The sequence below is a fragment of the Micropterus dolomieu genome, linkage group LG08 (assembly GCF_021292245.1).
Source record: "Micropterus dolomieu isolate WLL.071019.BEF.003 ecotype Adirondacks linkage group LG08, ASM2129224v1, whole genome shotgun sequence".
NCBI classification, from domain to species: Eukaryota; Metazoa; Chordata; class Actinopteri; order Centrarchiformes; family Centrarchidae; genus Micropterus; species Micropterus dolomieu.
In genome coordinates, this window is record NC_060157.1 from 27,244,162 (window position 1) to 27,262,507 (window position 18,346).

Consider the following 18,346-nt stretch of genomic DNA (forward strand, 5'->3'; position numbering starts at 1 on the left):
TCTCTCCCTCCTGCATGCACGTCGCGGTTCCTCGGGGGTCTATTTCAAGTAGTGGTTCATCAATGGTGATAAATTACCTGAAAGTCCTGCGAGGTGCGCACAACTCGGCACAACACCAGTGAAGCTGGGGCTCCGTCTCTTCAGCACTGCCACTGAAATGTATATTGTAATAGGCTGTACATTAACTTATTGGGAGAAAACTGGTAGTTCTATGTAAAATCAGACGTTGAGCACCCCCATATGATCCTCGTTTCACTACAAAGCTTCGACTGTGAGATTGACAGTCGAATCAGGCTCCGCCCATCGAAGCATCAAATTTTCGACTATCGGGGGTCAGCCCTAATAATAACCAATTCATTCTGTGTAAATCCTGTCAATATTGGAGATTACTAACATTCTAGAAAATGGGCAAGTGTTAATATGCTGAGTTCTCCTTCTAGGTAGCGTAACAAAAAATAACAAATTAAATTGAACAATTAGAACATGAGATTCAATTACGTAACCAGAAAACTCACATTTTATTACATTAACCAATAGAAAAATAGAAAAGAACAGTATCAATTCACATAAGTGAATTTAGATGCGCTAATAATGCCGTGGCGTTACCATAGCAACCACATCAGCTAAACTCAACTTATATTTTTATAGCTAAACTGGTGTGAATAAACTGTAAAGGTTATGAGGCTACAACTTTCCATTGCTCCTGTGATTGATATATCTGTTTGCCATCCTTGCATAACCCTTGAGACAACTGTAAGGACCAACAGCAACTATTTTGTTTCCAGTCAAAGTGGGATAGCAAGAAGGGAGCACACAAACTTTTGTTTTGTTTTTTAATTCGACCTGCTGGGGGCTGACATCGTTGAATGATGTTAGGTGGAGAAGCGGGTGGAGTGAGAAGGGCTTATGAGTGCCAAAGCAGTGTAATGGTCTGTTGTTGTCATCTGGGATGGAACATGTGTGTCTCTCTTGCGTAAAGTATATTTCTAAGCCCTGCTCTTCATAACCATAATGATAACAGCGAATCATTTGCAGCTCTTTGTTTCTTTGCAGCTCTCACTGTCTCAGCTGGCAGTTACTTCACGCTACCCAACCATCAGCCACTCCAGCTCGGCGTTGCCGTGGCAACAGCCGTTTCCTTCTCTGCTCCATCCTTCCCCGTTGGCATCGGCCCACCAGCTGTCACATGTCGTAAGATTTCCACCTCCGTACGCTCTCACACACACACACGCACGTTCTGAGGAAAATAAATAAGCATTAAGCAAAAGGGAGTCATAGATGCATTTACAAACAAGGTGCACATTCAAACACAGCAACACTAAAATACACAACATGGTAAGCCTTTATACATCCCCAAGGATATGCAGACAGTCACTCAGTACAGTTCAAAGACACTCACCTTTACAGCACTCTGCTCCCAGCCCCATACCCATAGAGACACATGCGCACACACACAACCTCTAAACTAAACTACAGCACTACACAGTGTTTCTCTTTGGAGCTACTGGAAGCGCTGTAGCTACTCCTTTTCATCTTTATAATCAAAAGAAACATTATTCTTTGAGTAGGCTTTTCAAATCTTTCTACAAAGGCTACTTCCAATTTTCTTAAGGTATCCAGTATCCTGCGCAACCTTGTGTTTTGCCCCCTGGTGAAAATATTTTTAATCAGCCTTGCCCAGGACCACGTTTAATAATGATTTACCCTTTTATTTTTTTCCTTCGCATTTAGCTGCCTCATTTCTGAATCAACTACCATTTTGAAATGTAATTCATGGCCTCACAGCAGTAGTATTTAGTGGCAAAAATAATTTATTAGACTTTTCTATGAACCACCACACCACCAAAACACACCATACCACTCAACTTAGCAAAAATGCTGTTTCCAGCTCTGTCTGATTGAAACCACATAGATCCCATTGAAGTAGTATGGAAATAGTAGTAGCAGTAGTAGTAGTAGATAATGGAAATAATATCTGAGAAAACATCCAAATAGCTCTACCGTCTAACAATCTGAATAAATTTCAGCCAGGGGATCGCAGAAACGAGGATGTCAGCCATACTGTGCTGATTTTAATAACTCTAATGAATAATTTCCTGAAATGACGCCAGGTTACCTATTACCCCCACATGTGTTTGCTGCTGAGAATCTGCAGGCAAAGAAAGCTGCCTTGTCTTTGATTAGTTAGACCATGTTCACCCACAGATGCATATATTTAGGAATCAGCACGCTGCACGGTAGAAAGAGTGGTAAAATCTCACAGAATGGAGAAGGAATCATAATCCTGGGATTAACCCTGAAGCTTTCTCTGCTTATCAAAATCAGTTTGCACATTCTTAAATTATATCTGCTATGTAGAAAAATCAACACTACAACAACATTTTGGTAGTGTTTGAGCAGTTCAGGATTTGTGGAATGTTTCTGCTCATTTCTGTCTTAGCAGTACATCTCTGTTGACCTTCTTTATGTCACATCTCATTCAAAGTAGTTTTGCTGAAATGATGTTAGTGTAGGTTAAACTGTGTATGTAACAAATAGCTTTGGGAAATAGTAACATATAACATGTCAATTACTCATTTGGGTAAATCTAAATGTCTACCCTTAACCTGGCAAATTTGTGGGGTGTCTAAAGTGCTCAGATGTGACAAGGATAAAATGCATGCAAGACAGGACTTTAGACATCAGTCCTTACTGTGGATATGGTAAATGCACATATCCTGACCTTGTAATCCATCAAGTTCCACCAGCTATATGTACACTACTTTTTCCAACTTATCATGTGGTATTCCAAAGTGTTAGTTACCAGGCCACATAGGATATAGGAATTGGAATTGTTCTGGCCTAGCAAATTGAGAGCTTAACTTCATTCTTAGCTCCCTCTTTACCATAACAGTCCAGCGCACATTAGCCAGTAGACTTTCTGAAAGTCAGCAGAAAGTATGCTTGAGTCCCTTTGCAGACATGATGTATTGTACATTTGGGCACCCTTTGGATTCTGGAGTCCAGAGGTCTGCAGGGACTTTGTAGGAATCTAGTTGTAGTTACAGTAACTTTTAAGTTAATCCAGTAGTTACAACAGATAATGTTGAACATTCTATGTGTCACAGTAAATCATTGACTCATTCGTTCATTCACCTTTCTATACTGCAGTATATTCTTAATTTTCATTCGTTTTCACCGTAAATGGGAGGCTGTTTCAGAGCTGTCCTGGCCAGTCTACCTGCTTATACGCCTCAGTACTTATTGCTCATATTTTAACTTGACTGCAGTAGCTTTAATGGGTTTCTCCCATATTTCATGGTTGAAATCCATATAGTTTAAGCTATGAATCATATTGCAGGAATGATGCAGGAACCGTGGATCCGGCTTAGTGGAGATAATAATATAATTAGATGTTCAATATTTCAATGTGGTTTTGAAAGACTGACTAGGCTTTGGAACTGTCATAAACTTGTCTATTTCGTATATATTATCACTACATTGGAGAACCATAAAATATGACACAGGTACGAGTGAAATGAAACAGGTTTGGGATTTTTTAATTTAGTGGGAATAATCCATAGCGTGAAATATACATATACACTGATTATCTTTATACCATGGCACCTGTCAGTGGGTGGGATATATTAGACAGGAAGTGAACAATTTGTCCTCAAAGTTGATGTGTTAGAGAGCAGGAAAAATTCATAAGAATTTGAGCAATTTTGACAAGGGCCAAATTGTGATGACTAGATGACTGGTAAGCATCTCCAAAACTGCAGCTCTTGTGGGTTGTTCCCGGTCTGCTGTGGTCAGTACCTATTAAAACTGTGAAGCAGAGACGGGATGCACGTGGGGAGCGGAGGCTGGCCCGTGTGGCTCGATCCAACAGACAAGCTACTGTAGGTCATATAGCTGAAAAAGTGAATGCTGGTTCTGATAGAAAGGTGTCAGAAAACACAGAACAGTCAGGGTGCCTATGCTGACCCCTGTCCACTGCTGAAAGCGTAATGGGCATGTGAGCGTCAGAAATTGGACCACGGAGTAATGGAAGAAGGTGGCCTGGTCTGATGAACATGAATGGCCGGGTGCGGTTGCATGCGCGTCGCCTACCCGAGGAACACATTGCACCAGAATGAACTATGGGGAGAAGGCAAGCTGGGGGAGGCAGTGTGATGCTTTGGGCAATGTTCTGCTTTGTTCTGCCATTCATGTGGATATATTTGACACATCCCACTGGGGCTGGACGATATGGCCAAAAATGTTATCACGATAAAAAGTTTCATATATTTCTATATCGATAATTATCACGATAATTATCAAATCTTTATTTCTTTTGAGTTTAAAGGCTGATTTCTGCTACTGATGGAAAGTTGAAGAAACCTGTCGGTTAATTGTGGTTTAAACTCGTCTTTATGGTCAGAACATGTCAAACATTTGATGCCAAACAGTTGAACACTTCACAAATCTGAGGTAGAACATTCAAAACAATTACTTTTTCAACACATATGCATGAGTAAAATTAAGTAAAAGCTTTTTTCAGTCCTTTTTCCTCAACAAAATAACCATCTTAATAAAAAATGAAGTCCTAATTCGTGTATGATTCAAGTGAATAAAATCAAACATTTATTGAATATTTATTGAACATTTGTTATATTATTATTGAAAAAAATTAATATTGCGATAATTATTGGTATTGTTTTATTGTCCCGCCCTACATCCCACCCATTTACACCCTTTCATGGTGACAGTATTCCCCTTATGACTGTGGCCTTTCTGCAGGATAATGTGCCCTGCCACAAAGCAAAAATGGTTCAGAGATGATTTGAGGAACACAAAAAGTTCAAGGTGTTTACTTGGCCTCCAGATTCCCCAGATCTCAATCCATTCAAGCATCCATGGGATGTGCTGGACAAACATATCCGATCCATGGAGGCCCCACTTCGCAACTTACAGGACTTGGAAGGACAAAGGATCTGTTGCTGTCATGCCTCGACAGGTCCGGACTGTTTTGACGGAAAAAGGGGCACCTGCAAAAGGCAGGTGGCCATAATGTTACGGCTGATTGGTGTACGTAGCTGTTTATGCCTAGAGATTGTTCATCTTCATTCTATTTAGATACCTAATTTAACTATTCCTATCTGGCAACACATCTGTCATCAGATGTAAACTGTACTAAACTTACTCAGTAATGTCACTTAAAAATGTAATAATAAAATTTTCTAACATTTATTTACCAAAAGCTACATACCAGACCAATTAATGCTGTGGCTCCAAACTCCTTAGTGTATTTAATTAAAGGTTCAGTGTGTAAGATTTAGTTGCATCTAGTGGTGAGGGTTGTGAATTGCAACCAACATTCCATTCTACCACTGTCCCCTAACCTAAGAGTGTAGGTCAGCTGCAATGGCTGAAACAGCACAAAAGGTGTCTCTTCTGAGACAGCAGAGAGTGGCCTTTCAAGAAATTAGGTTTCTTTGACACACTGAAACACATTCATTCTCTCCGTGATTAAGGATCCTCGCCAAAACCTCCCGCCTGCAATAATATCTGACCCGTGGTCACATTATGGTGCTTTAATAGTGGCAAAAAATATAAATGAATAAATACTTTGATAGCGGTGCTGACACAGATCTCAGTCATGAAAGCAACTGTTACTCACATAATCACTTCCTCTTTAGAGGTTTTACCTGCAAAATACAAGTTCTAGAAGCTTGTTTACTGTAATGCTTTAGTTGGAGTTGAACTGAGCTTTTACTTTGAAAAATTCTGAACGACATTAAAAGAGTCTGTTGCCTGCTTGACGCACCTCGGAAAGTGGCGTTAGAAAACGTCATTCCCCTAAATGTCCTCTGCCTGGAAATACTGGGGGAATGAAAAAGCGTCTGTAGGTTGATGGATACGGATCAAACACTGAAACACACTGCAGCACATGCTGTAATGTGAGAAACAATTGCTATAATATCCATTTGTTGAAGAGAGAAAAAAGAAGTCGGGCTCACACTCACAACCCTCGGGGTGTGAGTCCTACACCTTACCAACTGACCTAACCAAACACCATGTTGATGTAGGTCGATATTGTCTTTTAAATTCTCACCCACGATCTATTGGTTGAAAAAATTGTTCTGATGCAAAACTTATTTTCCGACCCCTGCAGTATATTATTACTACTTCTTCTTCTAACGTACGTATTCAACATAGTGATGAGTGTCTGCACTGCCTGAATTCTACCAGAAGTAGAACAAGAAGAACGTAGTGATGAAACACACTCTGTAGCGCTGTTTCTCCGTTTTCAGCTACTGTAGAAAAATGACGACACAACGTGGCGATGTCCATGGAAGGGGGGCAACGCGGTTAAGCAGATACAAATGGCTCATTCTAAGGTAATAAAAACTTAACGGTTTAATATGTAAGGTCTTTATACACCGCAGAAAACATGGTTATGGATCTTATTTTGCATTTCTGTCAATATTACACACTGAAACTTTAAGGATGGATGTGTTTTATTGCCTATGAATTCAAGTTTTCACCTGTAAACGAACAAATTTGGTATTTATCTCTTTAATTAGTTACATAAAATCGCTTAAAGAGTCGCAGCCTGACACTGTAAAAATGTTCTCTTAAATTCAATTGCTTTATTGTGGCTGCTCGTTTCATACTTAGCTGATACTGTACAATGCTCTGTTATGAAACTGAACAACACTGTCAATGTTAAAACCGTTTTTTCCAACTTATTTAATGAAATGTATGAAATTAATTGTTCTTATGTAATTTATTTATAGCTTTGGCAGTATTGCTGTTATACAATCATGCCAATAAAGCAATTGATTTGAACTGAACTGTGACTCAAAATATTTCTCTCCATTATAAAGTTGGGGTAAGCTATTCTGGAGAAATCCAACACCATGACAAATACCATGATAGAGTGAACAATGACACACCAACACAGCAGTTCCCGCAACGAAATATTACTGTAAAGTGTGAGATTTGCAACACAATGAAATAAACGATAGAGCATAATTGTAAACGAGACGTTTTTCTGTCGTCAAAAAATAGATATCGTCATATTGCACAGCCCTACCTGCCTATAAAAAGCAGTTTGTATGTCACCACACAATGTAGGTGCAATGGCAGATAAAGTATAAAGCTATTACACCATGCCTTGGGACGCTCTAAGGTTATTATATAATAGGCTGTTTGATTAGTGGAGGAACATGGATGGGTACATTGCAGTGTGACTTTGGTTGAGGTTATTAGGTTATATGTTTGATGCACAGCCATGTATTTCCTCTGATAGGCCAACTGAACTATGCGCATGTATCAAAGAGTATAAAACACTCGACTGGAAAATGACACCATTAGCACTTCTTAGCTAATTATCTGTGATAATACCCCTCCAGCTGTGTGTGTGTCAATGACAATGAAAAGGGGATTAATGTTTGCCACAAAAAATGTTGAAATGTTGAGTTGATCCACAGGCATTAACAGTTTTATTTTCCTAAATAGCTGATATTGTGAAGTAGAAAGAAGCAAAAATGGATAACAAGAAAGGACATAGAAGAATGTCAGTAACTGATGAGATGCAAGACTACCTCAACGTCTTAACGTAAACAATACATTTTTGGCAATCAAATCATCACTTGGATGGTGTTGTTTATTCAGTGATATTTGCTTTTACCTAAGTTAAAATGATAAATTGACTGTCTATGGCACTTTGGTTGAATTAAAAGTTACCACGGTTGTGCGGGGCACTTACATTCCATAAAAATACATCATCTTCACGCAACAAAAAAAAGAAGTTTACAAAAATAATGTTCAGTTTCACACTGTCTAAGAGTTATTCATGTAAATATATGTTTATTATTGAGGTTGTAGTTTGCAGTGGTGTTGAACTAAACGGCATTATCTAAGTGTTTCAGATGTTTTGCCCATGACCGTGATCGTAAGAAAATAAAAAAACTAGTAAGCAGATCTTAAGTAAAAAGTAGCAATACCACAGTAAAGAAATAACAAAATAAAAATAGGTATTAATGCCAACATTTTGAAAAATGACCCATTTTGAAATAAAATTGTATTATATTTATTTTAATTATATTTTGATTAATGTTTACTTCACTTTAATGCTAAAGCTGGTAAAGCTAGGGCTTATTTTAACTTGTTTATATACATTCTGTATTTATTTCTTCATATACTTCTTGGTTGAATATTATATTTTAATTAATGCATCAAATTTTATGCATTATATTTTGCATTATTAATTTGAATTTGTAAAGTTAATGCCAGTAAAACCAGTAATAAAAGTAGTAAATGAGTAAAAAGTATATTTGCCTCCAAGTAGTAAAATAGAAAGTAAAGTACAAGTACCTCAAAATTGTACTTAAAGCCCCCTCCACCCAGTTTTAACTGCCGTTTTTGGTTAACCTTCTTCTTCTTTAACAGAGAATGGGGGTGTGGTTATAGTCGAACGTAATACATCACCATGACAACCAAAAACTGACTGGTCTATTACTCTGTTGAACTGTATGTAAAGACTTCTGATGAAACGGCCGTCAGTAAAATGCATGTTGCAGACTGTATATAATATATACCAGCACACTAAACCAAGAGGAGGAAACTAAAAAATAAAATGAGGACCCTCTGTTAGCTAACTTTTTGCAATAACTATGCTAGCTAACTACACCTGGCTAACTACAACTTAGTTAACTTAGCTCACTAAACTAGAAAGACAAACCAACAATCAGACACAGAGCTGATTAGCTAGCTCACAACGATGTTTATCGGTTTGATGCTTTGACTTAACGAGGCGTGACGGCGTGACAGTTTTCTAAGGAGGCATGACAGTGCGCCTGTGCAAGCTTGGAGAATGACGTATGACTTATGGAATTACTAGTCATATGTCACAACCCCGTTTTAACTTAAGCAATTTTTGCAACTTTAAGCCATTTGGCAAAAAATATTTGGTGATCAACATTATAAGGAAATGACTCAGAAAAATATGAATAATCGTAGAAATGTCAAAATACACTGAACGGGCGCTTTAAGTACAGCACTTGGGTAAATGTACTTAGCTACTTTCCATCATTGTTGAAACACATTTCACTATAATGCAGTCCAGTACAACACCATCACTAACTATGATCTCAAGAACATGTACTATTAAACTACTAAAACACATTAATGAATGACACATAGGTACTGTAGTTTATTTTGAGTCAATCCCACATACCTACTGCCATGAATACTCACTAGTGCATGCAACGTGTATTAATCCACAGCTGAAAATAGTGCCCAACATTTTTACTTATTTACTCCTGTTAATCTCCTGTTGAGTAACATTTACTAAAAACTACAGCGTCCTGCTATTTTTGGAAATAACTGAAGCTTTTTTATAAATTAAACCGGGTATGACCGGGTGATCCTACTTAAAGATTTGATTCTTTACTAGGAGCTAATATGCTTGGGCCAAAGACATGGTAAGGGAATAAAAAAGTACTGAGAGATGGACTAAAATACTGTTGGTATCTTTTCATTATTTGCTAACCAACAATACAGAATCAAATGAGCAGTTTAACACTGTAATTTGCATTTTTGTAGGAGCCAGAGGTGTATTTAAAAGGCTGAAATGGGTGTTAAGTAGAATTAAGTAATCCAGTGTAGAGACTTGCATATCTTAAATTCTTTGTTTCTAAAGTTATACTGTCAGAGCTGAGTCATTTCTTTACAGTCTATCCCAGATATTCTTCTCCTTCGATTGCTTGAGAAATAGCAGCGGCAAATCACTCCACTTTCTTGCAGATGTATTGTGTTTATATCAAGTTTACTTATAGATCATTTTGAACAAACAGGTGTGTCATAGAGGTCTCTGCAGAAAACAAGGGACACAAAACCAGATAAAATCCAGTGTAGTATCACAGTTGTACTAAAACACAAAAGACACATACAGAGAGTTACATCCAGGAGGAAATCTCAAAATTCAAACTAAGTAAGTAATGATTTTATTATTGCAAGGCAGGTTTTAGGGAGTGATTGCTAATACAAAGTCACACCTTCTGTCTCATATGTCCAGTTTCCAAGATTAACATGTCAACCTGCTTATCTTTGGCTGCCAAACATGACAGTTTAAGGTTGTTAGTTCCAAGTAAATTATAATCCTGAAAAGTTGCTTCCTGCCACTTTAAACACTGACTCATTTCAAGATAATTTCTATGATGATAGTACAATATTGAGTAGGCCACTGAGAGGAAAATATGGGTCGTTAAATTTTGGTTTGTATGTTGATGGACTGGGCTATCTGGGAAGTGCAGATAACAGATTGTCGCTGGTGAATGAATGGCCGTCACTACTAAAATTTCACTTGATCATTAATATTGATCAATGCGCAGTGTAGCTCACAGTGTGTCCGTTATTAAAAGTCTGTTTCCCCAACTGCTGGAAAGTGAAGGCGGTTAGTGCTGGCAACATCTCCCTGTGTTTCAGACTCCAGTCTGGAAGCTGAGCCTATCCTAATAATAGGATTAGAAAAACGAAATAGCCGTTATTGTCCAGCCCTACTACAAACCTTCCAAACTAAGCATTGTTTAAAATAGTATTCTTTTAGCAGTTTTCAAATTATCTCTTTATTTATCAGGTACTGGCTGATCTATTCCTGTAACAGTATTATTTCACTTATGTCTAGGCCTACACAGGTGTCAGCAACATCGCCCATCTGGAAGTGGACCTTCAGCGGGGAGGGGATGCGTCACCTTCAGCTCAGGAGGAAGGAGATCAACTTCAGGAGCTGCCCTTCACTCCTGTCCATGCCCCTGTCATCACCCTGGGCATGAATGTGCCAAGGTGAGTGTCTGTTGTCTGCTTCAGCCGTGAACAATCATCTATTTTAGAAAGTCAAAAGGTTCTTTCTCTGTAAAATAAACTCCATGACAGATTTGGTGGAAGCTGCAATGTACAAAATATGATCAAGTTAAAACGCCGTTTGAAAATCCAAGCATCTTGAGGTGTCTGAGACCAGAAAATGTCATGCTGAGAGTTAGGAGTTTTAAACATTCAATTATAGTTGCATGAAAGACTTTGAAGTTGAAAGTCAAATGGCCAAATTAAGAAGTGATGAGTTTGTTTTTTTTTTTATTTGTTTGTTCATTCATTGTAAAAAGGATTGTTTGTAGATTCATTGTTCTAGCGTATTCCAGATATATGAAACTAGTCCGATTTGGCCACCTGGCTCTCCTAGATTAATACATATGGAGCTCGAGTTTCTTACACATTATTTACTTTTCTCCTAGTTGTATTTTCTGTGTGTATTTTCACTACAGTTTCTGGTGTGGCTAACCTCTCCACTTTAAGCATCTTTTTAACATGCTACTGTTTTATCTGGACCAGAATCCCAGTGTGAACACTAATACGGTCATTCATTAGTTCACTGTCTTTGTATCTACAGAGGGATATTGATTGGCTCACTAATTGGTGGCATGTGTTCACTGGATAGTATAGCAGTGTTGTCAGTAAGTAGACTGTTTGCCTTTACATCCCTCTCAGCATTGTTCTTGGTGTGAAAATGTCTTATTAAATCCAGCTGTAAGAGAGAGGTTTTTATGTTGATTTTAGCGTTACAGAATGCAATGAAATAAGCTCACTGTTTACTTTGCTGCTAATAATAGTGAGAGAGTTTGGAGAGGATATTATAATGGCAGCGGTAATGCAGAGGTGGGATACCAGATGATAAAGTACACCTTGCAAATAATGGGCACAGGAGCTCAGGAACAAGACTTACCATTAGTACAGAGAGTCTGTAAATAAGAAGCTGGCATCGAAACAGTTTCCCAATTCCAGAGTTTGGATCCAGACACGACGCTGTTCAGTTCAGTGGGCTGAAACATCTCTGCCTCTTCACTCGGAGCCAAAACATCTTTTTGTCTGTTTTCGCTGTGGAATGACCCACTTCTTTGAGAAGAACAATGAAGTCTTAAGAAGTTTAATTGAAGTTGCTGTGCATATCTGATTGAGGCCCTTTTGAAATAAAAATGATGGCTTGAATATTAATCCACAAGGGCTAAATTAAGATAAAGCTTTGAGGGATGGGGAAGAGAGGGAAAGCATGAAATTGACACAGCCGCTGAGGAAAACCCAATCAACTATCTTCTTCACTGTTGTTGCCTTAATTAGTTTGATCAAGGCCTCATCCTTTCACACACATATTACGGTGTTGGCTCAACTGTTTACCAACTCGACATAGGCAACATTAATGTTATGATAAGTCCAAATATTATCGTTCATTTTCCTGTGCTTGCACCTTAGCCAGCCATCTGTGCAGTGTGTTTATCATACCCAGAGCGTTTGGTGTCAGCACTGAAAGTATAAGTTATGAATGTTACCATAGTAGCGGAAAAACAGGTGGCCACTATGATTAGAGATAACTGCCAATTATGCCTGAAAATCCTGAGGGAGTGCTTTTGGCGCCTGTTCTCCCCCCCCTGTAAGCGTTCTCATGGTGTCGCCACTTGACGGATATTGCTGACATCCTCATGCTGTGTAATCATTGTTCCAGTGCATTTTTGCTTTGTTTGCTTAATATTGAAATTCAGGTTCAGTTTAACACGATGAAGTGAGCAAAGTTATCTCCCAAAAGATAAACAAGCTTCAGTCTGAAGGGGAACTAATCCAAGATAAACTGATAAAACCGCAGCGTTTTCCACTCAGAGCCAAACGTTGTTTCTGCCTCATTTACAACCACAAATCACCCAAGTAAGACCAATGCATCATGGACTTTAGCACATTACCTCCTGCTGCTCGTGAAACATCAGGAACAGCATTCACTGAAATCTTTTCAGCTTGGCAAATGATTGATGTCCTCATAATTCTCTAATTTAACCCTTCCCCTCTAGGTCCTGCTCAGTCAGCTCCAGGAGCTCATTGGCCCACCTCTATTCTGCTGGCTTCCCAGACATCGTGGACTGCAATGGGCAGGTGGCAGAAGTCCTGGACCCCACAGAGCCTGTGCCCTTTGACCCCCAGCGTGAAGAGACTGACCTTCTACAGAGTAACCTGCTGGTGTTCCAGTTTCTGGCGTTTACCAGGTGAGGCCAGCAGTGCTGAGTTACAGGTTGCTGCATTGCTATTGACTGATAGCAGCAGCTCATGTACTACACAATGTCAGATTAGTAGTAAGATCAGTATAAGTTTGTATGTTATAATAGATTACGTGTGATTATATTCTCCTTCCATATTACTGTAAATATAAAAATTAGTGTTTCCAGAAATTTCAGAATTGTTGGCGTTGCAGTCATTGATTTGACAGCACTTTACTCACATCTTACTGTACACTGAGCCAGTGACCATTTAACTGTCTACAAGAATAGATACATCCTTTATGCAATTTGGTTGAAGGCCAAGGACAATGCCCCGCTTGAGGTTTGTCTTTTTTTGTATTGAATTGCAGCCAAAACTCCAATGCACTTAAACCATGCAGGCAGAAAGTCCTGCCAGTCATCCTCTACACACACGTCAAGTACATACCCGTACACAGCTTGGAGACATACGCTCACAATTGCAGCAAAAACACATAAACACATTTCCCGTCAGCACGGGCTGAATAGCACCTCTGTCAGCAGCTAATCACAAAAACCCCGGAGCCAGCATCCCCTCTGTCAGGGGTTGACAGTGAAGGGGGGCTGTTGAAGGATGAGTACAAAACACAACACTCTTTGCGTCCTTCTATCTTGTCATCAGCATTGTCAACAGCCCAACTCATATCTGTCTTATTCATCATGGACTCACCGTCATGCTACCTGTGTACCAATCCCAATGCTGTGTAATTTCTTACTTTTAAAAGACATGAGATGGATAACGCTGTTCTCAATGAATAATGTGAATAAGCAGACCTTCTTTGTTTTTAATTAGGATTAATATATGTAGACCAAAATAGTCTTTTCCTGTGTGGTAACTTCATGCACATTCACCTCAGTATGCTTCAGAGGTCATTAAATCACATGATGGTATGGGATGACACAAGTGAAATTTGACTACCAGCCATCCTTAAGCGCAGCAGAGAGGAGGAAATATGTGGTACTTGATTGGGGCTGATGCTATCTGATTATTTTTAAGTTTTATTGTTAAATAATTTATGGATTTTTAGCTTAGAAAATGTCAGGTTTTTCTTTTTCATTTGATGGCAGTGAATGTTGCAGCCTCTAAAATCAAATATATGTAAATCTATTAATTTAATCAAATTAGCTTTGCTGCCAGATTAAACTGAACTGACCTAGTTAGTTGAACGGGTGACCAGTAATGTGACATCTTTATCAGTTTAATCCTCTTACAGGATAATTCTGGTTCAAACTTATTTAGAGAAACCTTGTGGTGCAAACTGTAAAATCATTACTTAAACAGTCTGATGTAAACTTCTATCACAGTTCACAGACTGACTTCCACTTTGATCTGCCATACTAATGGAGCTGTGCATGCACACATCATAAACAAGACATCCATTTTCCCCCCAAATAGATTAAGCAGAGAGATTTGTTGGACATGTTTCCTACCCCCAGCATCACTATCCTGTTGATTTCATAGAGGCTGGCAATTAAATCACTTCCTTTCTGCTGGCGTGTTGGAAGGAAGTTTGGTATTAGTGCCTAGTTATGTTGTAAAATTACAACAAAGATTTAAAGCCTCTGGGTGAGTTGAAACTCTATGATATTATCAGTTGAAGACAGTGAGTCATAGTAGATATATTAATATCAGAAAGCATGGATTTTTACTTTAATTTGAGTGTTGTGAATCTATGGAAGCCTCTTTGATTCTTCTTTCTTTTTTTCAAGGACAATCTGAAGTGCAATCTGAAAAACATGTATAGGCAGCTTAATTTCTACCTGTCACCCTGGCACCATAATTATCAATATTGTCTGTTTACAGAATGAATATTAATGCCAGCTCCTCTTGAAGATGGAGCACAGCAACATCGTTAACAGTGGAATATCAGAGCGGGTGATTGACTTGGAGGTCGCACACTGCTCTTATTAGATGCACACTTTGAAATCTCCGGCTCTGACGGCCTGTCCGTGGTCGTGGGGGGGGGCCTCCCGGCACTCCCTGCTTGTTTTCCAATGCATTTCCTTTTTTCCTCATTATTGAATGCCCAATGACTGATTGCTAATCTGTTCATCAGACGGAAACGAACAAAAAAAAAAGAAAAAAGCTCATCCTGAAACTCACTCATTTTTTAATTTGTTCTGTGCTAAATCAAGTGCTTGCAGGCTCACCGGGACTTTTTGTGGGCCATCAGCAGTTTGAAGTATGTGTTTAGCTCTGTATACGTGTGTGTGAAATCACACTCAGAGGGTGGTGTTTGTGTGAAAAGGAATACACAACACCAGGAGGCTCTCTTAGTCACAAAGACTTTTTCCCCCCATAAGAGTCCTAGTAAACAAAAAAGACATGCAATTATTGCTTTTGTTTTAAGAGAATACACCCATATTTGTACACTTTTTTTGACATAAGCAGACAAGATTTCCTGTCTTCCACAAATATAATAACGAGTTTTCATGCTGCCTTTAGTTTTTAAGAAAGAGTCAAGCTTCCCACTTATTTTGAATCAAAGGTGTAGCGCTGAATTTCTGGCTACTCCATCAGTAATCCAATTTATAGCCACTTTTAAGGTGTTATTTACCCCCTTAAATTCTAATCCTCATTTTGGTTATTGGGTTTTCACTTTTAAGTAGCCGTAAAAGCTGAATTACCGGCTCTGGTAGGACGTGCAAGATATAAATATTTTACTTTCTTTCCTGTAATTGTCTGAGGTAAATCATTGGCTAAAATGTGATTTTTAATGACATTTTAAAATAAATTTTCAAAGATGCTTACCACTCTGCTCCCCACATAGATGGCGTAATAAAAAATATCACAGTTGGTGTTTAATTGATTATATTCAGGGTAGTAAATCAATAACTTTATTTACATGCATCATTGCCATATTACTTCGAAATATTGCACTATGAGCATTCGTTGTGTTTGGAATAATCATCGACCTCTGTCTTTTGACAGGATACCAACAGCGGGTGTCGGCCCGGATTGGCCTGACAACATCTACTTCACCTTCCAGTTCTATCGCTTTCCACCAGTCACATCGCAGCAGCTCAAACTGCTGACCAGTGACAAGGTTCAACAGAAAGCTAGCGATCCACTTCCCTGTGTCTTGGCCTCCATCAACAAAGACGGCACTGTCAACTCTGGTAAATATCCGCAGCTGCAAAAAATAGTACTGTTTGCTTCCTCACCGATATGGAGAGTCATGCCTTCTATTGGCCCGGTGCACCTCCACTGTAAATATTTAAGGTGAATGAAACTATGCTCTCTCACGGCTTTTTTGTACTCTAGTCCCAACAGTTTGGATGCACTGTGAGCATATTTTAAGATTTATTTTTTTTTTAAATTATCCTCCCTACAGCGATTGGCTTCCATTCATATTAGCATGGTATGAAACTTGTTTGTGATACATAATCTATCACAGTGAACAACATGTCGAGTTATGTTATCAGTGCACGGTTATACAGTTGAGAACCTGAACTGACAAGTTTGTGCTGTATGGCGCATTCATTTCCATGTCGGAAAGTGGGGAAATGCATTCATCTAAATACAACATTGTATTGTTTTGGGAAATGCCCACACTCTGCCATTCATTACAAACAATGCTAGTCACATATCTGTTAAAAATTGTGGATATAAGCCGGGCTGTGATTTATTTTACTGCTTTCCGGGTTAACATTGTCCAACCAGTGCCTACAAACTGCAAGCTCGTTACATGATGCTCCATGATGTTCTCTGATGCTGAGGCACTTCTCTTTCAATCAGCGGAGCGGGAGCTGATTGATGTCGAGTCTATTCATGTAGCGACTAATGAAATGGAAGAGATATTACAGCTTCTGACAGGGCGTGATATTCAACAAACAAACAATCCCCCCCTCCTCGTTCCTACGCCTACCCACATTCTCCATTCCCCAGACGTACACTCCAGTCTAACTCCGTCAATATTTCTTTGTCTGTCTCTGCGTCTCTCTTAGTCTATATCATCTAGTGGGCTCTTCCACAAAGCCCTCCTACATTCAGACAAATCCTTCTATATATTCTAAGACTGGGAGCCTTTCCACCTATTTACTCATAAATGCAGAACTACTGAAGCTTCTTTTAGCTTCTTTTTCCTTAGTTGATGGATTACAGTAAGTGCTACGTTATCATTTAACAGTGCATTTGTTTACCATTTCTATTCCTTCATTAGCTGTCAAAATCTGACTCATCTCTCTTTTTCAACTTTACTTGCTGAACTACCAAAACATGTATACTGTTTATGTACAAATAAGAGCTACCCTATTATAGTTAGACATGAAATTGCAACTAAAAGACTACACTGAGTGGATTCAGGCAAAATTCTGCTCTTAGGTCTGCTTTTTTGTAATGTCATTACAATAAGATATGAGAAAGGTTTGTGAACACTGGGAAATTATCAACAAAAAATGACAATCAATAAAATAGATCAAATTACTAACACCGGCTGAACAATTAGACAGAAACATTTGGAGATTCTCTATATATGATTTTACTGAAGAGATGGTAATTTTGTTTTATGTTACGAATGTTTCAATAAATGTTGTATAATCAGAGTATACAATACTAACATGATGATAATAATATTAATGAAAACTGAAAGTTAACTTTGTATTGATTCTCATTTCTATTCAGTTACTTGCTAAAGCAGAAATGACAACCGACAAAATATCCAGGACAATACTTTAGTTTGTTTAAACAACTACTTAGATAAAATGTCTTGTTATTAAAGACATTACAGAGGTGATTTTGACATTATTTAAAGTGAGACAAAGTTTTTAAAGCTTGGGTAGGCAGCGTTGGAGAACTAGCAAGCAACAGCTAGATTTTGAAAGTATTCAACCCCAAAAATCCAGCTCCTCCCATCAGGCCTCCCTCCAAAGCCACTCCCCAAAAACACATTTCCACACGCAAAGTAGTAGCCGAATGCAGTGATTTGCCGTGCTTATTACTGGCCTGCGACAGCCACAGATACCTGTTTTTTGTTAGCTAATATTAGCAAACTTAGAGATAGATAGAAGATAGATATTGCTGTATAACTGGCACTACTGTAATTTTACTGACTTTATGACTTTTTTCTACATGTGCTACTATCACCTTTTAGCATGTCACATATAATCATTAAAGTTTTTTTTTTGGGGTGGTTAAACAAGCAATTGGTTTCTAACACAATAAACATTACAACTTTGCTTTTACAATATAGAACTTCACAACAGCAAAGCAGTGTTTCCCCTATCATTCTTACATCATATATAAGTTTTGTCAAGAAAAAAGCAGC

The 18,346-nt window shown here is 38.5% G+C and overlaps 1 protein-coding gene across 2 annotated transcripts in view; it reads left to right on the forward strand.

Moving 5' to 3' along the window:
• Positions 1 to 18,346, forward strand: part of nphp4 (nephronophthisis 4) — a 178,182-nt gene that overhangs the window by 82,495 nt on the left and 77,341 nt on the right. Inside the window, exons 8-11 of one of the 2 annotated variants that reach the window (XM_046056486.1) lie at positions 1,054 to 1,191; positions 10,655 to 10,812; positions 12,858 to 13,049; positions 16,012 to 16,199. In XM_046056486.1, the coding sequence (XP_045912442.1) occupies positions 1,054 to 1,191; positions 10,655 to 10,812; positions 12,858 to 13,049; positions 16,012 to 16,199 (676 nt within the window). The remainder of the gene's footprint in view (positions 1 to 1,053; positions 1,192 to 10,654; positions 10,813 to 12,857; positions 13,050 to 16,011; positions 16,200 to 18,346) is intronic. The other variant, XM_046056485.1, reaches the window with a different exon arrangement.